The sequence below is a fragment of the Lithobates pipiens genome, unplaced genomic scaffold (assembly GCF_037356315.1).
Source record: "Lithobates pipiens isolate NorthernLeopardFrog02 unplaced genomic scaffold, aLitPip1_a1.2 Scaffold_22, whole genome shotgun sequence".
NCBI lineage: Eukaryota > Metazoa > Chordata > Amphibia > Anura > Ranidae > Lithobates > Lithobates pipiens.
In genome coordinates this window covers 5,639,800-5,663,427 of record NW_027507784.1, presented here as the reverse complement: position 1 = coordinate 5,663,427, position 23,628 = coordinate 5,639,800, and the positions used below count along the sequence as shown (strand labels likewise).

The window sequence follows — 23,628 nt, the reverse complement described above, 5'->3', positions numbered from 1 at the left end:
TGTTGAATCTTTTCTCTCTCTGTCAAATCTTTTCTCTCTCTGTCAAATCTTTTCTCTCGCTGTCGAATCTTTTCTCTCGCTGTCAAATCTTTTCTCTCTATGTCGAATCTTTTCTCTCTATGTCAAATCTTTTCTCTCTATGTCGAATCTTTTCTCTCTATGTCAAATCTTTTCTCTCTATGTCAAATCTTTTCTCTCTATGTCGAATCTTTTCTTTCTATGTCAAATCTTTTCTCTCTATAATGTCAAATCTTTTCTCTCTATGTCAAATCTTTTCTCTCTATGTAGAATAATCTTGGACTAATAGAGTTAGGTTAGGCACATTCAACCTTTTTTGCTATTGTCTCTATAATGTTGAATCTTTTCTCTCTATGTCGAATCTTTTCTCTCTCTGTCGAATCTTTTCTCTCTCCGTTGAATCTTTTCTCTCTATGTCAAATCTTTTCTCTCTATGTAGAATAATCTTGGACTAATAGAGTTAGGTTAGGCACATTCAACCTTTTTTTCTATTGTCTCTATAATGTTGAATCTTTTCTCTCTCTGTCGAATCTTTTCTCTCGCTGTCGAATCTTTTCTCTCGCTGTCGAATCTTTTCTCTCTCCGTTGAATCTTTTCTCTCTATGTAGAATAATATTGGACTAATAGAGTTAGGTTAGGCACATTCAACCTTTTTTTCTATTGTCTCTATAATGTTGAATCTTTTCTCTCTATGTTAAATCTTTTCTCTCCATGTCGAATCTTTTCTCTCCATGTCAAATCTTTTCTCTCCATGTCAAATCTTTTCTCTCTATGTCAAATCTTTTCTCTCTATGTAGAATAATCTTGGACTAATAGAGTTAGATTAGGCACATTCAACCTTTTTTGCTATTGTCTCTATAATGTTGAATCTTTTCTCTCTATGTCGAATCTTTTCTCTCTCTGTCGAATCTTTTCTCTCTCCGTTGAATCTTTTCTCTCTCCGTTGAATCTTTTCTCTCTATGTAGAATAATATTGGACTAATAGAGTTAGGTTAGGCACATTCAACCTTTTTTGCTATTGTCTCTATAATGTCGAATCTTTTCTCTCCATGTCAAATCTTTTCTCTCTCTGTCGAATCTTTTCTCTCTCCGTTGAATCTTTTCTCTCTATGTAGAATAATATTGGACTAATAGAGTTAGGTTAGGCACATTCAACCTTTTTTGCTATTGTCTCTATAATGTTGAATCTTTTCTCTCCATGTCGAATCTTTTCTCTCTCTGTCAAATCTTTTCTCTCTCCGTTGAATCTTTTCTCTCTATGTCAAATCTTTTCTCTCTATGTAGAATAATCTTGGACTAATAGAGTTAGATTAGGCACATTCAACCTTTTTTTCTATTGTCTCTATAATGTTGAATCTTTTCTCTCTCTGTCGAATCTTTTCTCTCGCTGTCGAATCTTTTCTCTCTCTGTCGAATCTTTTCTCTCTATGTCAAATCTTTTCTCTCTATGTAGAATAATCTTGGACTAATAGAGTTAGATTAGGCACATTCAACCTTTTTTTCTATTGTCTCTATAATGTCGAATCTTTTCTCTCTCTGTCGAATCTTTTCTCTCTCTGTCGAATCTTTTCTCTCTCTGTCAAATCTTTTCTCTCTATGTCAAATCTTTTCTCTCTATGTAGAATAATCTTGGACTAATAGAGTTAGATTAGGCACATTCAACCTTTTTTTCTATTGTCTCTATAATGTTGAATCTTTTCTCTCCATGTCAAATCTTTTCTCTCTATGTCAAATCTTTTCTCTCTATGTTGAATCTTTTCTCTCTCTGTCAAATCTTTTCTCTCTCTGTCAAATCTTTTCTCTCTATGTTGAATCTTTTCTGTCTATGTCGAATATTTTCTTTCTATGTCGAATCTTTTCTCTCTATGTCGAATCTTTTCTCTCTATGTTGAATCTTTTCTCTCTATGTCAAATCTTTTCTCTCTATGTCGAATCTTTTCTCTCTATGTCGAATCTTTTCTCTCTATGTCGAATCTTTTTTTCTCTATGTAGAATAATCTTGGACTAATAGATGTAAGGTTAGGCACATTCGACCACAGGTTCCATGGACACAGATCACTATTGATCAGCATCATGTCGAATCTCCTATCTATATATAGAACTGTTGTCACAACGAAAACTAAAATAAAGCATTTGTTTATGTCGGATCTTTCGGTTTTCGGATTCTGCGCGTTCGTTATGGTTTGTTAAAACGATAACGAAAATACCTGAAATTCAGACGAAAATGCATTCGGACGCAAACGAATGCACATGTCTAGAATTTTTTAAGCTGCATTCCCTGAACAATGTTTTCCTTCTATCTTACGGTATGGAGGATACAAGTGAAGTTACTCCCTGTTGGTTTTTAGGCTGCACTGCCTCCAATTTTTTAGGCTCGGTTCACACTGCTTCAAACTGTTTTTTAACCAACTTTCAGTGGGATTATATAGTGCAACTTGGATGCAACTTGTAGATGGTTTGCATATTGTAGGGGGAAAAAAAAATCAGGCTTAAAATGCACCAAAGTAGTACAGGACCACCAAAATTGTGACGTGCTGAGTTGCATTTATGTGAATTTCCATTGTCATGCAATTTTTTTCAACTAAAGTCACATCTGGTATCACACTAATATAAACAGAGCCCTAAAGTAAATGGAAATACAGCCAATAAAATCTCAAAAGTCGGTAAGGTTGAAAAAAAGACATCAGTCCATCAAGTTCAACCTGTGTGTGTGTGTTTATGTCGATATTACATTGTATATCACTGTATGTTGTGATCATTAAGGTGCCCGTCTACCGATGCTCCCTGCTGATACCACCACCTGTGGAAGAGAATTCCACATCCTTACCGCTCTGACAGTAAAGAACCTTCTACACAGATTATGAATAAACCGCTCTTCTTCCAATTTCTGGGAATGGCCTTTTAAACTCTTTCACAGAGTTTTCTCCCTATTGTGGGGTCACCAGTACGGTATTTGTACATCGCTATCATATCCATATTTGGGCAGCACAGTGGTGTAGTGGTTAGCACTCTCACCTAGCAGTAAGAAGGGTCGCTGGTTCAAATCCCAACCACGGCACTACCTGCCTGGAGTTTGCATGTTCTCCCTGTGCCTGTGTGGGTTTCCTCCGGGTACTCCGGTTTCCTCCCACACTCCTAAAACATGCAGGTAGGTTAATTGGCTTCTGTCCAAGAATTGGCCCTAGTATATGAATGGGGACCGTGGATTGTGAGCTCCTTGAGGGTAGGGATCAATGTGAGTGTACAAGGATAGGGACAATTGTAGACACTCACTCAGGTTGAACTGGATGGACTGGTGTCTTTATTCAACCTTACTAACTATGAAACTATGAATCCCCTCTCAAGCGTCTCTTCTCCAGAGAGAATAAGCTCAATGCTTGTAGTCTTTCCCCATAGCGGAGATCCTCCAGACCCTTTATTAACTTAGTTGCCCTTCTCTAGACTCGCTACATTTCCAACACATCCTTTCTGAGGACTGGTGCTCAGAACTGGACAGCATACTCCAGGTGCGGCCGGACCAGAGTCTTGTAGAGCGTTATCGGTATCGTTTTTATCTCTGGAGTAAATCCTCTTTTAATGCCAATATTCTGTTGGCTTTTTCTGGCAGCAGCTTGGCATTGCATACCATCATCTTCTAGGACCCCCAGGTTCATCTCCATCCTAGATTCCCCAGAGGTTCTCCCCCTAGCAATAGCTTGTATTCATATTTTTAGCACCCAAATGCATTACCTTACATTTTTCAACATTAAACCTCATTTGCCATGTGGTTGTCCAACACATTCGTTTATTGAGGTCCTCCTGTAAGGTTTCCACATCTTGCTGTGAAGTTGTGGCCCTGCTTAGTTTTGTATCATCCACAAACATTGAGATTGAACTATTTATCCCATCATCTATATTGTTTGTGAATAAATTAAAGAGAACTGGTCCTGGAACAGATCCTTGGGGGAAATCGCACTTGCCACACCAGACCATTCCGAGTTTTTGATATTTATCACCACCCTTTGGACAGGACCCTGTAATGAGTTTTCTATCTAGGTACATACCCTATGTATGTGTAGCGGCGGCTCCTGAAGAGAACGCGCTATGTGTTTTTCAAAGTTAAACTGCAGTTTGGTTTGGATTTGTTTGTCTAAATTGGACCTCTGCATCAGTCTGACTGGACTGTGAGATGTTCAGCCTGGCCACAGGGGGCACTGTCTCTTGTGGCGGGCATGGACCTATGATCTGGTTAGGTGCTTAAGTTACTCTCTTTTGAGGTCAGGTCATTGGGAGTGGCGCTCTCGCTGTGCCCTCTGGGAGAGGGTATTTAAGATGCGGACGTCACATGGCTCGGGGTCCAGTATGATGTGCTGAATTCATGGTCCTGGTCCTCCTGACCAGCCCCCAGGAAGACTATGTGCTGGGGTGCGGATCCACCCAACTTCAATGTCTCGGGGCTGGCTAGCCAGAGGCAAGGGAACTAAAAGAGGATTCTGAGGTGGTTGGGTGCCGTTTACGGTTCGGGAGAGACCCAGTGTACTTCAAGCATTCCATGGGAGGACTCTTTAGAAGAACGCCACTTATGGTTTGGTTTTCTTAACAAGAGCCTGGAAGGGCTGAAGTACCCGAGAGAATCCGGTCTTGTGGATATCGCCAAGCAGGCTGAAAGATCCAGGTATCCTACAAGTGTTTCAAGTTTAGTTTCCCTACATGTTCTACAACAACGTCTGTGGCAGAGACTTGTTCCTGAGGAAGCACCTGGTTGGCTGCTAGGCCTTGTGAGAGATGGACTGTCCAACCTGAGTGATCATCCAGTTGTGAATGGCTATTCTCTGGATGCAGTCAAAGTAAGTAAGTTCTTTTTAACGTTTTTGACTTTGACACTAAGAGAACCTGAACTTCCTTCCCAACCCTCTGACCCCAAGTTGAAAGACCGTTCAATTCACTGAGATTTGCAAATACAATCCATTCAAGTGGATCTGTTGTCAGTCTCGAGTTACTGGGCTATTTACCACGGGACATCCCCTAGACGTGTCACAAGGAGAACAGAAGGTAACGGTAAGCCCAAAAATAACCAGCAGCTCCTTCGGGGGGTTAGTGCTACATATGTATGTATGTATGCAGTGCCGGGACAAGGTCATCTAGAGCCCAGGGCAAACATACCAAACTGCGCCCCCCCTCCCAAGATGTATGAGCATTATGTGGCAACAAAAATCCCCCCACAATTACACTGAGCACTAATCTTCATGCCTACCCCCTAAGCATACATTCCCCCTCCTCTCAGTAGAAATCCACCCAATGCTGACCGCCACCCCCCCCCCCCCCCTTTCAGCACAAATCTTTGCACCTACCCATTCCCCATATCCACCCAGCTCGAATGCCCTCTCCCCCACCAAAAAAGGTTCAGCCCTTCTAGCACAAATCCTCTACCCCTAAAATTGCCCATCCTAGTACACATCTTCTAACCCCCTCCTAGCACAAATCTTCTTGCCATTCCCCTCCCTACACAAATCCCAAAAATCACCACTCTTGGCACTCCCCGCCAAATTTTCCCTCCTAGAACAATACTGCCACCCCTCAAATTCACCCTTTCAACACAAATCCTGCCCCCCCCCCACCTCACATGACACCACAGTGCCCAGGGCAGCTGCCCCTCTCGTCCACCCCTTGTCCCGGCTCTGTATGTATGTATGTATGCATGTATACCCTATCTCATCTACTGTGAGCTTTAATGAGTACTATGCAACAATACATTGTCATTAGGGATGAGCCGAACACCCCCCGGTTCGGTTCGCACCAGAACTTGCGAACGACCCCCGCGTTCGGTACGAACGTTAGAACCCCATTGAAGTCTATGGGACTCGAACGTTCGAATTGGAAAGTGCTCATTTTAACGGCTAATATGCAAGATAGTGTCCTAAAAAGGGTTTGGCGACCTGCCTCCTGCCTCAGGGGACATGGGTCACTGCAAAAAAAAGTTTTAAAAACTACCGTTTTGGCGGGAGCACTGATTTTAATGACGATTAAAGTGAAAAAAAAAAGTGAAATATTCCTTTAAATATGGTGCCTGGGGAGTGTCTGTAGTATGCCTGTGAAGTGCCACGTGTTTCCCGTGTTTAGAACAGTCCCTGCACAAAATGACATTAAACGGAAATAACACCATTTAAAACTGCTTGCGGTTTTAATGTTATATCTGGTTCCTGCAATATGGTTGAAAATCATTGAGAAACATGGCATGGGTAGCCCTCCCTGCCCATTACCAGCCTATTTGGGTCTTGTACGCATATTAAGGGGAACCCCGTACCCATATTAAAAAAAGGAAATGCGTGTGGCCCCCAGGCCCTATATACTCAGAACAGCAGTATACAGGCGGTGCAAACAAGACAGGGACTGTGTAGGTTTGTTGTGTTAAGTTGAATCTGTTTGTCATTTTCAACCAGTACATTTTTAAAGTGTAGCTCCAGTCAAAAAAACTATCTTTAAGCTTTTTGGAAAACATAGGGAAGGGTTATCACCCCTGTATAATTTGTTTTGTCGTCCATCTTTTTTCATCTCACTTGTTGCTGTCTCCTTGCGTTTGCAAGTAGGAGATGTTTGTAAGTTGGATGTTTGAAAGTAGGGGCCTGCCCTATATTATAGCGGTATGTACTGGGTACAGAGCACGCAGACAGCACGCACTATCTCCTAACACTACTGACTGCAAGCTCTATTATTAACCACTTGTTAGCCCAATGTTTGCATAAAGTGAAAGATGAAGTTATGCTGAGTAAATAGATATCAAACATGTCACTCTTCAAAATTGCACATGCCCGTTGAATGGCGCCAAACGTCGCTACTTAAAAAATCCCCATAGGCGACGCTTTAAATATTTTTTTACTGGTTACATGTTTTGAGTTGCAGAGGAGGTCTAGGACTAGAATTATTGCTCTCGCTCTAACATTCTCGGCGATACCTCACATGTGTGGCACATGCGAGCACATGGGGACATGGGCGCTTTAATTTTTATTTTATTTTTTTATTGTTCATTTTACTTTATTTATTTTAGTTTGACATTTTTTTTCCCAAAAATATATTTTTGATCACTTTTATTCCTATTACAAGAAATGTAAACATCCCTTGTAATAGGAATATGGGGTGACAGGTCCTCTTTACAGTGAAATCTGGGGGGTCAATATGACCCCACATCTCACCTCTAGGCTGGGAAGCCTGAAATAAAAAATAAAAAAAAGATTCTGGCTTTGATCGTACTGGCGAGTTGGTAGAAGCACCGGAGGGCGGTGAGGGGTGGGGGGCGTCTATGGCTGGGTATTTCAGGGTATCACCGAGTATGGCTGGGTATCTCTGAGTATGGCTGGGTATGGCAATTTATGGCAGGGTATTACAGAGTATTGGCGGGGTATTGGCGGGGTACTACAGAGTAATAGCAGGGTACTGCACTGCAGAGTAATGGCAGGGTACTGCACTGCAGAGTAATGGCGGGGTACTGCACTGCAGAGTAATGGCGGGGTACTGCAGAGTAATGGCGGGGTACTGCACTGCAGAGTAATGGCGGGGTACTGCACTGCAGAGTAATGGCGGGGTACTGCAGAGTAATGGCGGGGTACTGCAGAGTAATGGCAGGGTACTGCAGAGTATGCACTGGTATTGCAGAGTATTGGCAGGGAATTGAGGGGTTAAATTCGGTGAGCAGCGATGTGGGCACTGCAGATGCAGCCCACATCGCTGCTGACACCGATCTCTTTCCCCTCCGCTGTACCGATCGGTACAGAAAGGGGAGGTAGGAACAGGCGTCATAACATGACGCCGGTTTGTTTCCAAGTGATCACTCCGTCATTTGACGGAGCAATCACGTGGTAAACGGCCGCTATGAGCGGCCGTTTACCGTGATGCGCCGGGTCCTATGGACCCGGCGGTCACGGATGCTCTCGAGTGCGCACACCTCGGGGCACGCGAGAGCAGAATTCTGGGAGGCCGTTAATTAACGGCCTCTCTGAGTTAAACAACCGCCCTGAAGCCGTTAATCGGCAATGGGCAGTTGTTAAGTGGTTAAAGCTAGATCACTAGCTATATAGGTGAGGTGAATATAGTGGTGTATACTGCAGTCAGGGCACAGACAACAACCACTACACAGCAGCAAGATAGGAAATCAGCCAAAAACGATTGGTGTGTACTGTGTTGAAGGTACACAGAACACCCACTGCTTCAGATGCAAAGTAACACATTACAGGCGGCCGCCTTAAAGGCGGCCTTATATAGTGTGGGGCGTGCACTACACAGCCTGAGCTATGATTGGCCACAGGCAGGATGCCTGTGGCCAATCATGGCTCTCCTCGCTGCCGGCGCTGCGATTGGCCAAGCATGCAGGGTCACAGTGCATGCTTGGCCAATCATCGGGCAGCAATGCACTGCGCCAACGCAGTGCATTGTGGTCCGCGCGCGCGTCACTCGAATTTTGACGCGAACGGCCAAAACGTTCGGAATTCGCCGAACGGCCGAACGGCCAATGTTCGAGTCGAACACGAAGCTCATCCCTAATTGTCATTCCAAAAGTTGCTTTCAGTATTTGTAGCTCCTCCTTCATTACCCAAAAGCCCTTTTCTGTAAGAATTCCATTATCCTGGGAATTCCTCATGTTGGCTGTAATTTTTGGAATATGTGACGGGGCCCCGGGAAAGATATAAAACTATATCCATGTTCCATTGAAAGCTTTGTCACAGGTTGTTCCTGAGAAGACCTGCGAATCGTTTGAGATGACCGCCATCTTCCATAAGTGTCAGTTTAATGACCTGAGCATTTACTTCAACAAGAGTCATGTGAAGGATACCACCTGCTATGGCTTCCAGGATGACCCCGTCACAAATACCTTCACAATCCTGGTCCCTCTAAAGCTCAGAAGTTGTGGAGTCCAGGTACTGGTAAGTCTTCTCATTAAGCTGCTAATATTGTTAAAATGTATCATACCCTAATGTTGTTGTTGTTGTTGTATGTTGTTGTTGTATGTTGTATGTTGTTGTTGTATATTGTTGTTGTATGTTGTTGTTGTTGTTGTATGTTGTTGTTGTATGTTGTTGTTGTATGTTGTTGTATGTTGTTGTATGTTGTTGTTGTTATATGTTGTTTTGTTCTACAGTGGTGTGAAACAGTGTTTGCCCCCTTCCTCATTTCCTGTTCCTTTGCATGTTTGTCACACTTAAGTGTTTCGGAACATCAAACCAATTTAAACAATAGTCAAGGACAACACAAGTAAACACAAAATGCAATTTGTAAATGAAGGTGTTTATTATTAAAGGTGAAAAAAAATCCAAACCATCATGGCCCTGTGTGAAAAAGTGATTGCCCCCCTTGTTAAAACATACTATAACTGTGGTTGTCCACACCTGAGTTCAATTTCTCTAGCCACACCCAGGCCTGATTATTGCCACACCTGTTCACAATCAAGGCATCACTTAAATAGGAGCTGCTTGACACAGTAAGGTCCACCAGAAGATCCTTAAAAGCTACACATCATGCCGAGACCCAAAGAAATTCAGGAACAATTGAGAAAGAAAGTAATTGAGATCTATCAGTCTGGAAAGGGTTATAAAGCCATTTCCAAAGCTTTGGGAATCCAGCGAACCACAGTGAGAGCCATTATCCACAAATGGCGAAGACATGGAACAGTGGTGAACCTTCCCAGGAGTGGCCGGCCGCCCAAAATTACCCCAAGAGCGCAGCGACCACTCATCCAAGAGGTCACAAAAGACCCCACAACAACGTCCAAGGAACTGCAGGCCTCACTTGCCTCAGTTAAGGTCAGCGTTCATGCCTCCACCATCAGGAAAAGACTGGGCAAAAATGGCCTGCATGGCAGAGTTCCAAGGAGAAAACCACTGCTGAGCAAAAAGAACATCAAAGCTCGTCTCAATTTCCCCACAACACATCTTGATGATCCCCAAGACTTTTGGGACAACATTCTGTGGACCGATGAGACAAAAGTGGAACTCTTTGGAAGGTGTGTGTCCAAGTATATCTGGCGTAGAAGGAACACTGCATTTCATAAAAAGAACATTATACCAACAGTAAAATATGGTGGTGGTAGTGTGATGGTCTGGGGCTGTTTTGCTGCTTCAGGACCTGGAAGACTTGCCGTGATAAAAGGAACTATGAATTCTGCTGTCTACCAAGAGATCCTGAAGGAGAATGTCCGACCATCTGTTCGTGTACTCAAGCTGAAACGAACTTGGGTTCTGCAGCAGGACAATGATCCTAAACACACCAGCAAGTTCACCACCGAATGGCTGAAGAAAAACAAAATGAAGACTTTGGAGTGGCCTAGCCAAAGTCCTGACCTGAATCCTATTGAGATGTTGTGGTATGACCTTAAAAAGGCCGTTCATGCTCGAAAACCCTCTAATGTAACTGAATTAGGACAATTCTGCAAAGATGAGTGGGCCAAAATTCCTCCAGGACGCTGTAAAAGCCTCATTGCACGTTATCGCAAACGCTTGGTTGCAGTTGTTGCTGCTAAGGGTGGCCCAACCAGTTATTAGGTTTAGGGGGCAATCACTTTTTCACACAGGGCCATGATGGTTTGGATTTTTTTTCACCTTTAATAATAAACACCTTCATTTACAAATTGCATTTTGTGTTTACTTGTGTTGTCCTTGACTATTGTTTAAATTGGTTTGATGTTCCGAAACACTTAAGTGTGACAAACATGCAAAGGAACAGGAAATGAGGAAGGGGGCAAACACTTTTTCACACCACTGTATATGTTTTCAAATCTGTGTATTTTATAAACCATAGTCTTTATCACTGTCATGGACTTTTTTTCCACTCTTCCTGCTACATTGTAACAAAAAATAGCAGGTAATATATATGTGCAATTTTTACACCCGTCGGCCACCCGGTAATTTTTATCTTGTATCTGTAATTCTGCAGTTTATACTAATATGCTATTTTAGTATTTTAAAAATCTATAATTGTACCGGCGCTCAAAACTACTCCTTTCTTACTATGTAGGTGCGCTACAATCCCAAATTGTTTTCCTCACCTAAATGAGGTGATAATGTGTATAAATTAATTTCAGGGGTTGCGCCCCCCTCTCGCTAATATCCCATAAACCCTAAAAGTGCTTATGCTATGTGTGTACTAAACCAACTTGTGATCACTCAATGTGTTAATATCGATCTACCATATCTTACTTCACAACATATGAATATGGTGATCACCAGGGGATCCCCCCCCCCAAAGTGTACAAAAACAAAACAAAACAATTCAATATTCTATTGAAACTATAAAATACAAAAGTGTATATCTAATTAAATCCAAGTCCTTATTATGCAATGGTTCTTTGAACCGGATTAAACTGCTCCAATTGGGATCCGCTTCACCCTCTGATAAGTGTTCCACTAGTCATGTATCACCGGAAAAGCCAAATCGTGCCACCGCCACCTTATAGAATGGCCACTCACCAGACTTCACCATATGATACTCCATCGGTTCATTCAATGGATGGCCACTCCTTAATCCGCTCTCCCGTTAGCAATTCCTCAATTATTCGTATATTCATACAAAGGTAAATGAAACCAACATGGTGTAAATCCGTATTTAACTGTATACAATTTTATAATTAAAGGTGAAACGAATTTACACCATGTTGGTTTCATTTACCTTTGTATGAATATACGAATAATTGAGGAATTGCTAACTGGAGAGCGGATTAAGGAGTGGTCATCCATTGAATGAACCGAAGGAGTATCATGTGGTGAAGTCTGGTGAGTGGCCACTCTATAAGGTGGCGGTGGCACGATTTGGCTTTTCCGGTGATACATGACTAGTGGAACACTTATCAGAGGGTGAAGCGGATCCCAATTGGAGCAGTTTAATCCGATTCAAAGAACCATTGCATAATAAGGACTTGGATTGAATTCGATATACAATGTTGTGTTTTAAAGTTTCAATAGAATATTAAATTGTGTTGTTTTTTTGTACACTTTGGGGGGGGGGATCCCCTGAGTGATCACCATATTCATATGTTGTGAAGTAAGATATGGTAGATCGATATTAACACATTGAGTGGTCACAAGTTGGTTTAGTACACACATAGCATAAGCACAGGTTTATGGGATATTAGCGAGAGGGGGCGCAACCCCTAAACTTCATTTATACATATTTTAGTATTTAGATTTTTTTTTTAAATGTGGAGTTTAAAACTTTTAGTTCTATAATTAAGAGTTCATTGGCTGCCAATTTATATAAATATATTTATCAGATGATATCACTCTCAATGTAGAACCAATGTAATTAAGCTATTACCCGCTACATGAGAACATCAATGCAATCAAAGTAGAGATACACATTTGGATAGGAATAAGCAGCTCCGTCCTCGCCTCTCATTCTGACATCTACCTGGGTGCAGTGTACATTGCCCCACCAGAGCCCCCATATTTCAGACCAGACACTTAAAAAATGAGGCCACCAGCTTCCAATCCACAGGACAAGAGTTCCTCTTTGGGGATGCTAGGACAGGACAGGAAAGGAATAGAACTTTTTGAAAGAAATGGAGGCTTCCCCAGGCTTTTTAGCAACAAGTAGGAGTCAAAAAAAAGTTCATAAAAATCACTAGTTTTATTATCAAAAGACATTTGGACATCAATAAAGTACAAAAGTTAAAATATAATCTCTGGTACACACAATGCGAGACAGTTTGGACTGGGAAGGGAAATCAATTGATTGATAATACCATGGATGGATGGATTTGAGTATTACATGGTATGATTTTTATATATTTTTTTCTTTTTATTTAATATATATATATATATATATATATATATATATATATATATATATATATATATATATATATTATTTTTATATATATATATATATATATATATATATATATATATATATATATATATATATATATATATATATATATATATATATATATATATATATATATATATATATATATATATATATATATATATATATATATATATATATATATATATATATTTTTTTTTTTTTTTTTTTTTTTTTTTTTTATAGTCTACCAGGTTGCAAATTTGTGAATTCCAGCCAGACCAGATAAGGAACAAGCCATGAGGCCTGTGTATATGTTATAATGAGATTGATGACTCATGTTTCAAGGGAACAATGAACTGAGAGACATATTGTTTTTTTCTTAACTAAGGAAAAGAGGCTTATTCAAAAATTGTCTTATCAACAAGTATTATTAATTACAAGAAGTTGCATTAGCAATCATTTATATTATATCATTATTACATTATACTGGAGAGATTACATGCTTACTTAATTGTATAATTTTATATCTATTTTGTTTAGGTATTTTTATATATTTTGTTTTTTGGCTGACAATATTCAAACATATATTCATGATGGAATGTTTCATGGTGCTCATTGAAATATATTAGTATATATATATATATATATATACACACACACACACACACACACACACACACACACACGTATATGTATATCATACCATGTAATACTCAAATCTGTCCTTTTATTTTTATATGTATTCATAGAAATGTAAGAACCCCCTGAAGAAGACTAAAGCCGCGTACACACGGGCGGACTGTCTGGCCAACTAAGTCCGTCAGACAATCCGACAGACAGTCCGTCCTACTTTCGAATGAACGACCATAATCCTCTGTTGTATTTCCTTCCCAGTCCAAACTGTCTCGCATTGTGTATACCAGAGATCATATTTTAACATTTTTACTTTATTGACGCCCAACTGTCTTTTGATAATAAAACTAGTCATTTTTTGAAATAACTCATCTGGAATTCTGCAATCACCTTCTCCAAGTCCATCAGAGCACCTCCAACAGTGCTTGCCGGTCTGATATAGGCAGCTCCCCCTTACTTCTCGCAGTACAGAAGAGGGTACTATCATACTTCGACCACCTACAAAACACCAGTCCCAAGTCATACCACCATGAGGCCCTACTGACTAAGAAGGACCAGTCCAAGCCTTGCGGTCTGCAGCAACTCATCAGCTGTCTATCCCAAACTCCCAACAATGTGGCTTGAAATCTCAAATAAACATAATTAATGATTCCAAAGTAAAAAAAAAAAAAAATGTTGGAGAATGGAGAACTGATAAACAACCTCCAAGAATCTAACTGTTTACCAGTCATTGTACACTACAAACTGGCCCTGTACCTGGAAGTGCTACAAAATCCCAAAGACAGACAGACCTTGAGCCTGTACTGCCTGAAAATTGAATTAGGATGGCACAGACAGACCTACAAGCAATGGCAGCTGGTGGTAATTTTTTTTGGGGGGGGGTGGAAAACAGTGACACCACTCCAAACCCCCCCTCGGTCGCTCGCTCTGGGTTGGTTTGGGTCGGGTCTGGAGCACTTACCCCATCTATGGTGGGCAGTGCTTCTCTCAGGCTTCGTCGGCATCTTTCCCTGCTCTGCAGCAGTGGCTTCACCTTGTCTTGCTCTCCACGGGCATTGCAGCAGCTTCTGTTTCCTCCCTCCTCCTTGGCGGCCAATTGGGGTTCTTCTCTTTTCGGCCAATCGGTAAATGGTTCTCATACCTGCTTCTAATTGGCCGGTTTGAGAATCAGTCTTTCATCCACCCTATTTTGAAACCTATTATAGACTCTGGCTCTAATCAGGTGCTTCAAAAAACAAAAACAAATCGCTGCTGTAATTCATGCACCATGGCATCCTGAAAGGGGCCAGATGCATAAATAGGTGGTAGCGGCCGTGGACCATAGAGCATTCATTAGGATGTGGCAGCCATGGATAGAGGGGGTGGCGCCCGGGGGCCCCTAATGGATGAGCTGCCACTGCCTACAACCCCAGGCAAAGTAGTCTGTGCCAGCAATGTGACCAGGGGGTCCTGGAGGATGAAAACCACTACCTGCTACAGTGCCCCAAGGACTTATCAGTGAGGGACACTCGCTTCCAGAGGCTCTCCGCTCTCATCCCTTACTTCAGTTCTATGAAAGAGAAGAGGAAACTTCAAATTCTACTTGGAGAAGAGGAGACAATGGTGAAAATAGCTGCACAATGTGTGACAGAGTGTCACAGACTGAGAGGGAGAAAGAGAGCGAGACCCACCCAACCTGTAGCGGCTGTAGAGGTGGAAGAGGATGGGAAAGCCGATAACGAAGTCTTGCTGCTGCTCACCGATATGTCAGAAGCTGACCCAGTCCACATGCCTTACAGAATATACTTTGGACACAAAATGGTTAGAAAAAAAAATTTAATATAAATAAACAATAAAATCTACAGACAGGTGTTGAAAGGGACATTAAATGGCCTTTGTTTGGTATTTGTATGGCAGTTGGTGTGTGTGATGGGGGAGGAGGAAATAGATTTCGGCACTATCCAATAACATTTTTTTTTAATCTATTGTATTTCCTTTTTTGTTTCTATAAAGAAAACAAATGGCGCCCATATCACCTTTATAGCTGGTATTACGATTGATGTGGACACCTTCGGAACGACCCCAGGCAAGAAAACCCTGAGTGCAACCCTGCAGTGTTCCTACAAGTTGGATATGATAGCCAGTCTGAATACGGTTCCCGATCCTATCTTCAGGTAAAAGAATTTTTTTTTTTTTTAAATGTGAGTCTAATGCTGCGTACACACGACCGGACTTTCCGGCAGAAAAGGTCCAAACGGAGTTCCAACCGAACGTGTGTACGCGGCATAAGGATAATGGAAAATGTCCAAAGGCTGAGTGCTTAGCAACTTGGCTCCTGGCTGGATTCACATGAGGAGCTTCATCAAATCTGACCGACCCAACCAAGATTTTCATAGATGATTAGCCTGGTCAGGAGGAGACACTGGAACCAATGTACTACAAAAGAAAATACATGTATGAGGTCAATTTACAAATTACATGTACATTCCTCCTGTACAAACAAGGCAAATATAAACGTTCTTTAGGCGATGTCATCTTCTCAACGGATGTTCTTTTATTATAGGCAGTCGTAAAATACTGCATTATGACCACTAGATGGAGTTAAGGGGCACAACAAATATATACATCCTTCTACAAGGTAACAGCTCTAGAAAATGCTACAGGGAAATTCACAAATAAGTGTAATCAATGATTAACATTTTCTAGAGTTTGATACATTGTATCTCTTGCTACAAAGACATAGGTAATTCCTATACTCCCCAGCTCCATCTGGTGGTCATAATGTGATATTTTACTACTTACCATGGTAAGAAAGAGCATTCATTCAGAATAGAGAAGATCCTAAAGAGCATTTGTTTTTGCCCAATTCACCTAGAATGAATGTACATGCAGATTCACTGGATAAATGGATACATTAAATCATTACATGTTTATATATAAATGAACCAAAAACTGTGTCAACAGAAAATACATGGGGGGGGGGGGGGTGTCAGGAACCTATACACAGTATATATATATATATATATATATATATATATATATATATATATATATATATATATATATATATATATATATATATATATAATATATAATATATACTGTATATTAGTTAACACAGTCCAATAGACTGCAAATCCTGGTAAATCTGTGATGAAACCATCCAGCACCCAATCCAACTTGGGTGCTTCCGTCAAGATATCGCTCCCTCCAGTCTGGACAAATAGGAACCAGGTATTATAGCCGACCATCCAAGACTAGCTGATAATAGCTTAGATGCAACTGGAACTCTTTATTGACAACTCACAGAGAATCTATATACCACACAAAATCAGATAAAAAGCTTGATCACGTTATCCTCAAACGATTAGCACATCTAAGAAACCTACATGAGCCAACATAAACATAATGCTAATCCACCTCTAGCAACTAATTTATGATAGTGATTCAATTAACCCATAAACTAATCAACATAAACGTACACCATCACACAATAGTTTGCTAACAAGGTGGACACAATACTAGCAGACAGACAGAAACAATAGGTGACCCAAATAACAATGGGAGAGACACAAACTTAGCAGGATCAGGTTACTTTGAGATGCTGATATTAACATCCACTCTGAGTATCACAATCTAAAGCAGTCATTGTTAGTTTTGTGCATAGAGGCCCTAAATATGTATCCCAGGCCTAGATTCCCAGAGTTTGTGTGCTTCAGGGAGATAATCCTGCATCCAAAGCAAGACCACTCCAAGGGTCCCCCAAGAACACACCTCTCAAAAAGTAGTGTTCCCTTAAAATTCAGGGCCCATCAAAGAATACCCCCTACCATAGAAGTCTGGGCAACCAAACATAAACCCCAAAGGGCAAAGCTGACCAGGCACTTCCCTTCGGAAGACAACAACACCAATAGTATTATGTACCTAACAAAGAATGTGCGGCATTCTAGAGCAACAAGTAACCCAGTGCACTTACTATAGGTGTATTCAGGCACATTATTGAGGGACTATAAATACCTTACAACAGACCCTACTTAATATTAGCACATCCCACCCGAAGTAATGACCGGTACGTTACAAGATGTGCGGATACTGTTCGGTTAACACTGACTATACGATCCATTGCAGGTCGCAAAACTAGATATCACTTTTGAAGAAGGATGTGAGGGTGGGGTGTAGTCTCTATCACCGGGACATGTCCCCCATGGTAGTGCCCACCTTTCAATGCCTAGTTTGCATATTAGCCATAAAATGACCAGAATTCAACACAATCTGTCCCATGTGGACTTCAGTGGGCTTCACCTCTAAGTTTGGGTTGGACAAATTTTGACAAAGATTTTCTGAACCATTGGCAAATTGAACTTGGACAGATTTGTTCATCTCTACCTGGGAATGCTTTCCACGAGATTTTGCAAGGTGTCTGTTGGAATCTGTGCCCATTTGTGAGGTCAGATATTGATGTTGAATGAGAAGGCCTGGCTCACAATGGATGTTCTAGTTCATTCTAAAGGTGTTCAGTAGGGTTGAGGTCAGGGTTCTGTGCAGGACACTCGAGTTCCTCTACACCCAACTGAGCATACCGTGTCTTTATGGAGCTGGCTTTGTATATAGGGGCGCAGTCATGCTGGAACAGAAAAGGGTCTTCATCAAAACTGTTACCGCAAGGTTGAAGGAACAAAAATGTTTAAAATGTCTTTGTTATGATGCAATATCAAGAGTTCCTTTTTTCAAATAAACACCTGAATTCAAACACTTGGAAGGTTTTTCCCAAACTTTTGGTCCATGAATTGGCACCTGACTCACTCATGACCCTCCTGCCACCTGGTATGAAGGACTCCAGTTAAGATAAGAGAAACCTCTCTGACCCCCTGGCCACATATTCATACAAAGAGGTCCTGTCACCTGTCTACTGACTGCACAGGGTCAGTCATTTGCTTCCAGTATTAGAGGATTATGGGAAAAAGTCAAGTGGCAGCTATGCTGGCTTATCAGCTTTATCAGCATAGTCACATGACAGTCATTATTCTGTGTGTGATCTTGGGGGATGTTTAGCTTAATGGTTGTGAGCGGTCTGAGACTGTTGTTTAAGCAATTTTTGGCCCACATTTATAAAAAAAAATAATAATATATTGTTTGATGGTATATGTTTTCTTAGTTGAGAAGGAGATGCACTAAAGTACTGTTTTGTGTCTATGGCACGGTCTGCGGGCAAGGCCTTTGCTAGCTCTACAAAAGATCTAGGGCTAGAGCCCACAGCAGCAAATTAAAGAAACTAAAACGCTTGGGTTGGCATACACATGTAAATGATATACATGTTACATACAATATACACATATACATCAGGGTTCCCAGAGAGCCTTCCCCTTACATCAGAGTCCCCAGAGAGCCCCCCACTTAGATTAGGGTCCCCAGAGAGCCCCCTTACATCAGGGTCCCCAGATAGCCCCCCCACTTAGATCAGGGTCCCCAGAGAGCCCCTCCCTTACATCAGGGTCCCCAGAGAGCCTCCCCCTTACATCAGGATCCCCAGAGAGCCTCCTCCTTACATCAGGGTCCCCAGAGAGCCCCCTTACATCAGGGTCTCCAGAGAGCCCCCTTACATCAGGGTCTCCAGAGAGCCCCCTTTCATCAGGGTCTCCAGAGAGCCTCCTTACATCAGGGTCCTCAGAGAGCCTCCCCCTTACATCAGAGTCCCCAGAGAGCCCCCCACTTAGATCAGGGTCCCCAGAGAGCCTCCCCCTTACATCAGGGTCCCCAGAGAGCCTCCCCCTTACATCAGGGTCCTCAGAGAGCCCCCCACTTACATCAGAGTCCCAAGAGAGCCCCCTTACATCAGGGTCTCCAGAGAGCCCCCTTACATCAGGGTCTCCAGAGAGCCTCCTTACATCAGGGTCCCCAGAGAGCCCCCTTACATCAGGGTCCTCAGAGAGCCTCCCCCTTACATCAGAGTCCCCAGAGAGCCCCCCACTTAGATCAGGGTCCCCAGAGAGCCTCCCCCTTACATCAGGGTCCCCAGAGAGCCTCCCCCTTACATCAGGATCCCCAGAGAGTCTCCTCCTTACATCAGGGTCCCCAGAGAGCCCCCTTACATCAGGGTCTCCAGAGAGCCCCCCTTACATCAGGGTCCCCAGAGGGCCCCCTTACATCAGGGTCCCCAGAGAGCCTCCCCCTTACATCAGGGTCCACAGAGAGCCCCCCTTACATCAAGGTCCCCACAGAGCCTCCCCTTTAGATCATGGTCCCAAGATAACCTCCCCCTGACATCAGGGTCTCAAGATAGCCTCCCCCTGACATCAGGGTTCCCAGAGAGCCTCCCCCTGACATCAGGGTTCCCAGAGAGCCTCCCCCTTACATCAGGGTTCCTAGAGAGCCCCCCTTACATCAGGGTCCCCAGAGAGCCCCCCCCCCCTTACATCAGGGTCCTCAGAGAGCCCCCCCTTACATCAGGCTCACCAGAGCGAGCACAGGCAGTGAGAGATGATGTCATCTCTCTGCTGCCCACGGCTGCACAGTGAGAGTGGAACAGCGGTGATGCAGGGCGGGTGGTGAGAGATGATGTCATCTCTCTCACCCACCCGGCTCTCCCGTGCTGCCCCCCCCCCTGCACTTGCAGCCCGGCTATAGAGAGGCAACGATCACGGCCATCTCAGAGAGACTCGGGGCTATGGGCCCCAGATTCGGGGCTATAGCCCCAAAAGACACCCCCTAGCAACGCCCCTGTCTGCAGGTATTTACATTACATGCAGGATGTAAGATCCTATAGTATAGAAAGCCAGGTCTCTGCTTTGTTTGGCTTCTGAGAGCAAAACAAACCCCTAAACTGGGGGGGGGGGGCTTCTACAAGAAACGTTGCAACCCCCCCCCCCCCCTTAATAGCACTGTACAGATCTTTGTCGGCATAGAGGATTGGAAGATTCTCTTTAAGAATTGGAACAATTTAGTTGTACTCTAAGGAAAAAGTAGCAATAAAGTTTATTTTTATTATAATCGCTGCATTGTTTGTGTTTGTTCGTACGACTATTCTGAAACATTTCTACCCGATCTCTGTGAAGGGATATATTCTTCTAGCTATTGTTTGTGTACTACAGCCCCTGTCCCTGAGTCGCTGATGAATTCCTGTACATTCTTGCAGAAAGTTCTCCTCTGTGCTCCTTTATGGTCTGTAATTAGGATTAAGCCTTTCTAATTTCCCTCCTTCTATTCTTGCCTTTGTTTACCAGTTTAGTTTTTAGCTATCATTTAAAATATTAGTAATGTATATTTAATTGATTTTAATCAGTATTTTATTTTTATTTTTTATTTGAAATGCAGCACTATATTTATCACAGTTGCCGGGAAGGGACAGTTCAAGGTCTACATGGCTTTGTATAAAGATGGCACCTACAAAACTCCGTACTCGGGATCAGAAGTCGCCCTGTCCACAGATCAATTCTTGTATGTCGGAGTCTTCTTTCCGGGTGGCACATCATCGGATCTTGTCCTGGTGATGAAGAACTGCTACGCCACCCCAGGGAATGATGCGAATGACTCCACGAAATATTACTTCATCCAAAACAGGTACATTTAGATGTAATAAGATCCATCTACTGACACCCGACATTTCCTTCTCCATGACCGGGAGTGATAGATGAGGGATCTGTGAGCCAACCTTGGTTTACTCCCTTAGAACATGGGCAGCAGACCGGGGTCCCCATAACAGATGAAAAAGATATTGGAAACCTGAGTGCAGAGATCTCTCTACCTGTGTCCAGAGACAGGAGAAGCTGCTGGATGGTTCAACCCACCTGTGTCCATCCAACCCACCTGTGTCCATCCAACCCACCTGTGTCCATCCAACCCACCTGTGTCCACCCAACCCACCTGTGTCCTTCCAACCCACCTGTGTCCATCCAACCCACCTGTGTCCACCCAACCCACCTGTGTCCTTCCAACCCACCTGTGTCCTTCCAACCCACCTGTGTCCTTCCAACCCACCTGTGTCCTTCCAACCCACCTGTGTCCAAGCAACCCACCTGTGTCCATCCAACCCACCTGTGTCCATCCAACCCACCTGTGTCCTTCCAACCCACCTGTGTCCTTCCAACCCAACTGTGCCCATCCAACCCACCTGTGCCCATCCAACCCACCTGTGTCCATCCAACCCACCTGTGTCCTTCCAACCCACCTGTGCCCATCCAACCCACCTGTGCCCATCCAACCCACCTGTGTCCATCCAACTCACCTGTGCCCTTCCAACCCACCTGTGTCCATCCAACCCACCTGTGTCCAAGCAACCCACCTGTGTCCAAGCAAACCACCTGTGTCCAAGCAAACCACCTGTGTCCAAGCAAACCACCTGTGTCCTTCCAACCCACCTGTGTCCATGAAAACCACCTGTGTCCTTCCAACCCACCTGTGTCCTTCCAACCCACCTGTGTCCTTCCAACCCAACTGTGCCCATCCAACCCACCTGTGCCCATCCAACCCACCTGTGTCCATCCAACCCACCTGTGTCCTTCCAACCCACCTGTGCCCATCCAACCCACCTGTGCCCATCCAACCCACCTGTGTCCATCCAACTCACCTGTGCCCTTCCAACCCACCTGTGTCCATCCAACCCACCTGTGTCCAAGCAACCCACCTGTGTCCATGCAAACCACCTGTGTCCAAGCAAACCACCTGTGTCCAAGCAAACCACCTGTGTCCAAGCAAACCACCTGTGTCCTTCCAACCCACCTGTGTCCATGAAAACCACCTGTGTCCTTCCAACCCACCTGTTTCCATCCAACCCACCTGTGTCCAAGCAACCCACCTGTGTCCAAGCAACCCACCTGTGTCCATGCAAACCACCTGTGTCCATGCAAACCACCTGTGTCCATCCAACCCACCTGTGTCCAAGCAACCCACCTGTGTCCATGTAAACCACCTGTGTCCAAGCAACCCACCTGTGTCCAAGCAACCCACCTGTGTCCAAGCAACCCACCGGTGTCCATCCAACCCACCTGTGTCCATCCAACCCACCTGTGTCCATCCAACCCACCTGTGTTCATCCAACCCACCTGTGTCCAAGCAACCCATCTGTGTCCATCCAACCCACCTGTGTTCAAGCAACCCACCTGTGTCCATCCAACCCACCCGTGTCCAACCAACCCACCTGTGTCCATCCAACCCACCTGTGTCCATCCAACCCACCTGTGTCCAACCAACCCCTCTGTGTCCAACCAACCCACCTGTGTCCATCCAAACCACCTGTGTCCATCCAACCCACCTGTGTCCAACCAAAACTAAAGTACCAGATCTGATTGGCCTTTGCTTTTAAATATATTGACCGTTATGTATATTGTTAGTTCTCTCAATATGTATTCAACGATTATCTGTCCTTTTATCTCCCTTTTACTTTCTATAGCTGTCTTAACAAGGCAGATGGAAGTGTAACTGTCCCAGAGAACGGTGTCTCCAGACAAGGGTGATTTTCTGTGCCGATGTTCAAGTTTGTTGGAAATTATGACAGAGTGTATCTACACTGCGCTGTCAGCCTGTGTAACTCCACTGCTGAAAATTGTAGACCTGTAAGTAGGTTTTCAGCTATACAAAGAGGGTTAGAGCCAGTGGCGGCTATTGCAAAAAAAAAATTTGGGGGGTGCGCAAACCCCTCCAGGTCCTTAGCAGCAAACAGAGCCTCCCTCGCTTTCGCGGCTCCCCTGATACCTGGCCGGTGGCTGCCGTGTTCCAAATCTTCAGCCTCTTGTTTGGCTGGGAAACCGTAATTGAGCATACATATTCGCCAGCACACCATGGATGGAAAGGATCACATCACAAAAGAAAGTGCAATGTTTTGGATCCGCGCAGGACCCCTTTCGTCAGGCATGTGATACGTAGGACCCCTTCGTCAGGCATGTGATATATATCACATGCCTGACGAAGGGGTCCTGCGCGTCTCTGAAACGTTGCACTTTTTTTTGTGATGTGATCCTTTCCATTAAACCTTTTGGATGAAAAATTGCCGATCCATGGTGTGCTGGTGAATATGTACGCTCAATTGATGTTTCCAGGACCCAACTGGTAATCGCTGCAGAACCCACCATTTTATGAGCCACAGATACCAGAAACGCGTGCGAGAGGAATATCGATGTGACATGAAACCGCAAGTGGCGCGTGGCAAAGTTTGATTCGCTAAAGTTAAAAGTGGACAGGTTCAGGGCGCAGTACTCTGCGCCTCGAACACAATGTTAACCACTTACTGTCATT

The 23,628-nt window shown here is 43.5% G+C and overlaps 1 protein-coding gene across 4 annotated transcripts in view; it reads left to right on the top strand.

Moving 5' to 3' along the window:
- LOC144000345 (uromodulin-like) overlaps positions 1 to 23,628 on the top strand; it is a 70,808-nt gene that overhangs the window by 24,061 nt on the left and 23,119 nt on the right. For 3 of the 4 annotated variants that reach the window (XM_077494138.1, XM_077494137.1, XM_077494136.1), the window contains 3 exons: positions 8,704 to 8,912; positions 15,415 to 15,575; positions 20,713 to 20,958. In XM_077494138.1, the coding sequence (XP_077350264.1) occupies positions 8,704 to 8,912; positions 15,415 to 15,575; positions 20,713 to 20,958 (616 nt within the window). Of the gene's footprint in view, positions 1 to 8,703; positions 8,913 to 15,414; positions 15,576 to 20,712; positions 20,959 to 22,786; positions 22,950 to 23,628 lie in introns of all 4 variants that reach the window. The other variant, XR_013278218.1, reaches the window with a different exon arrangement.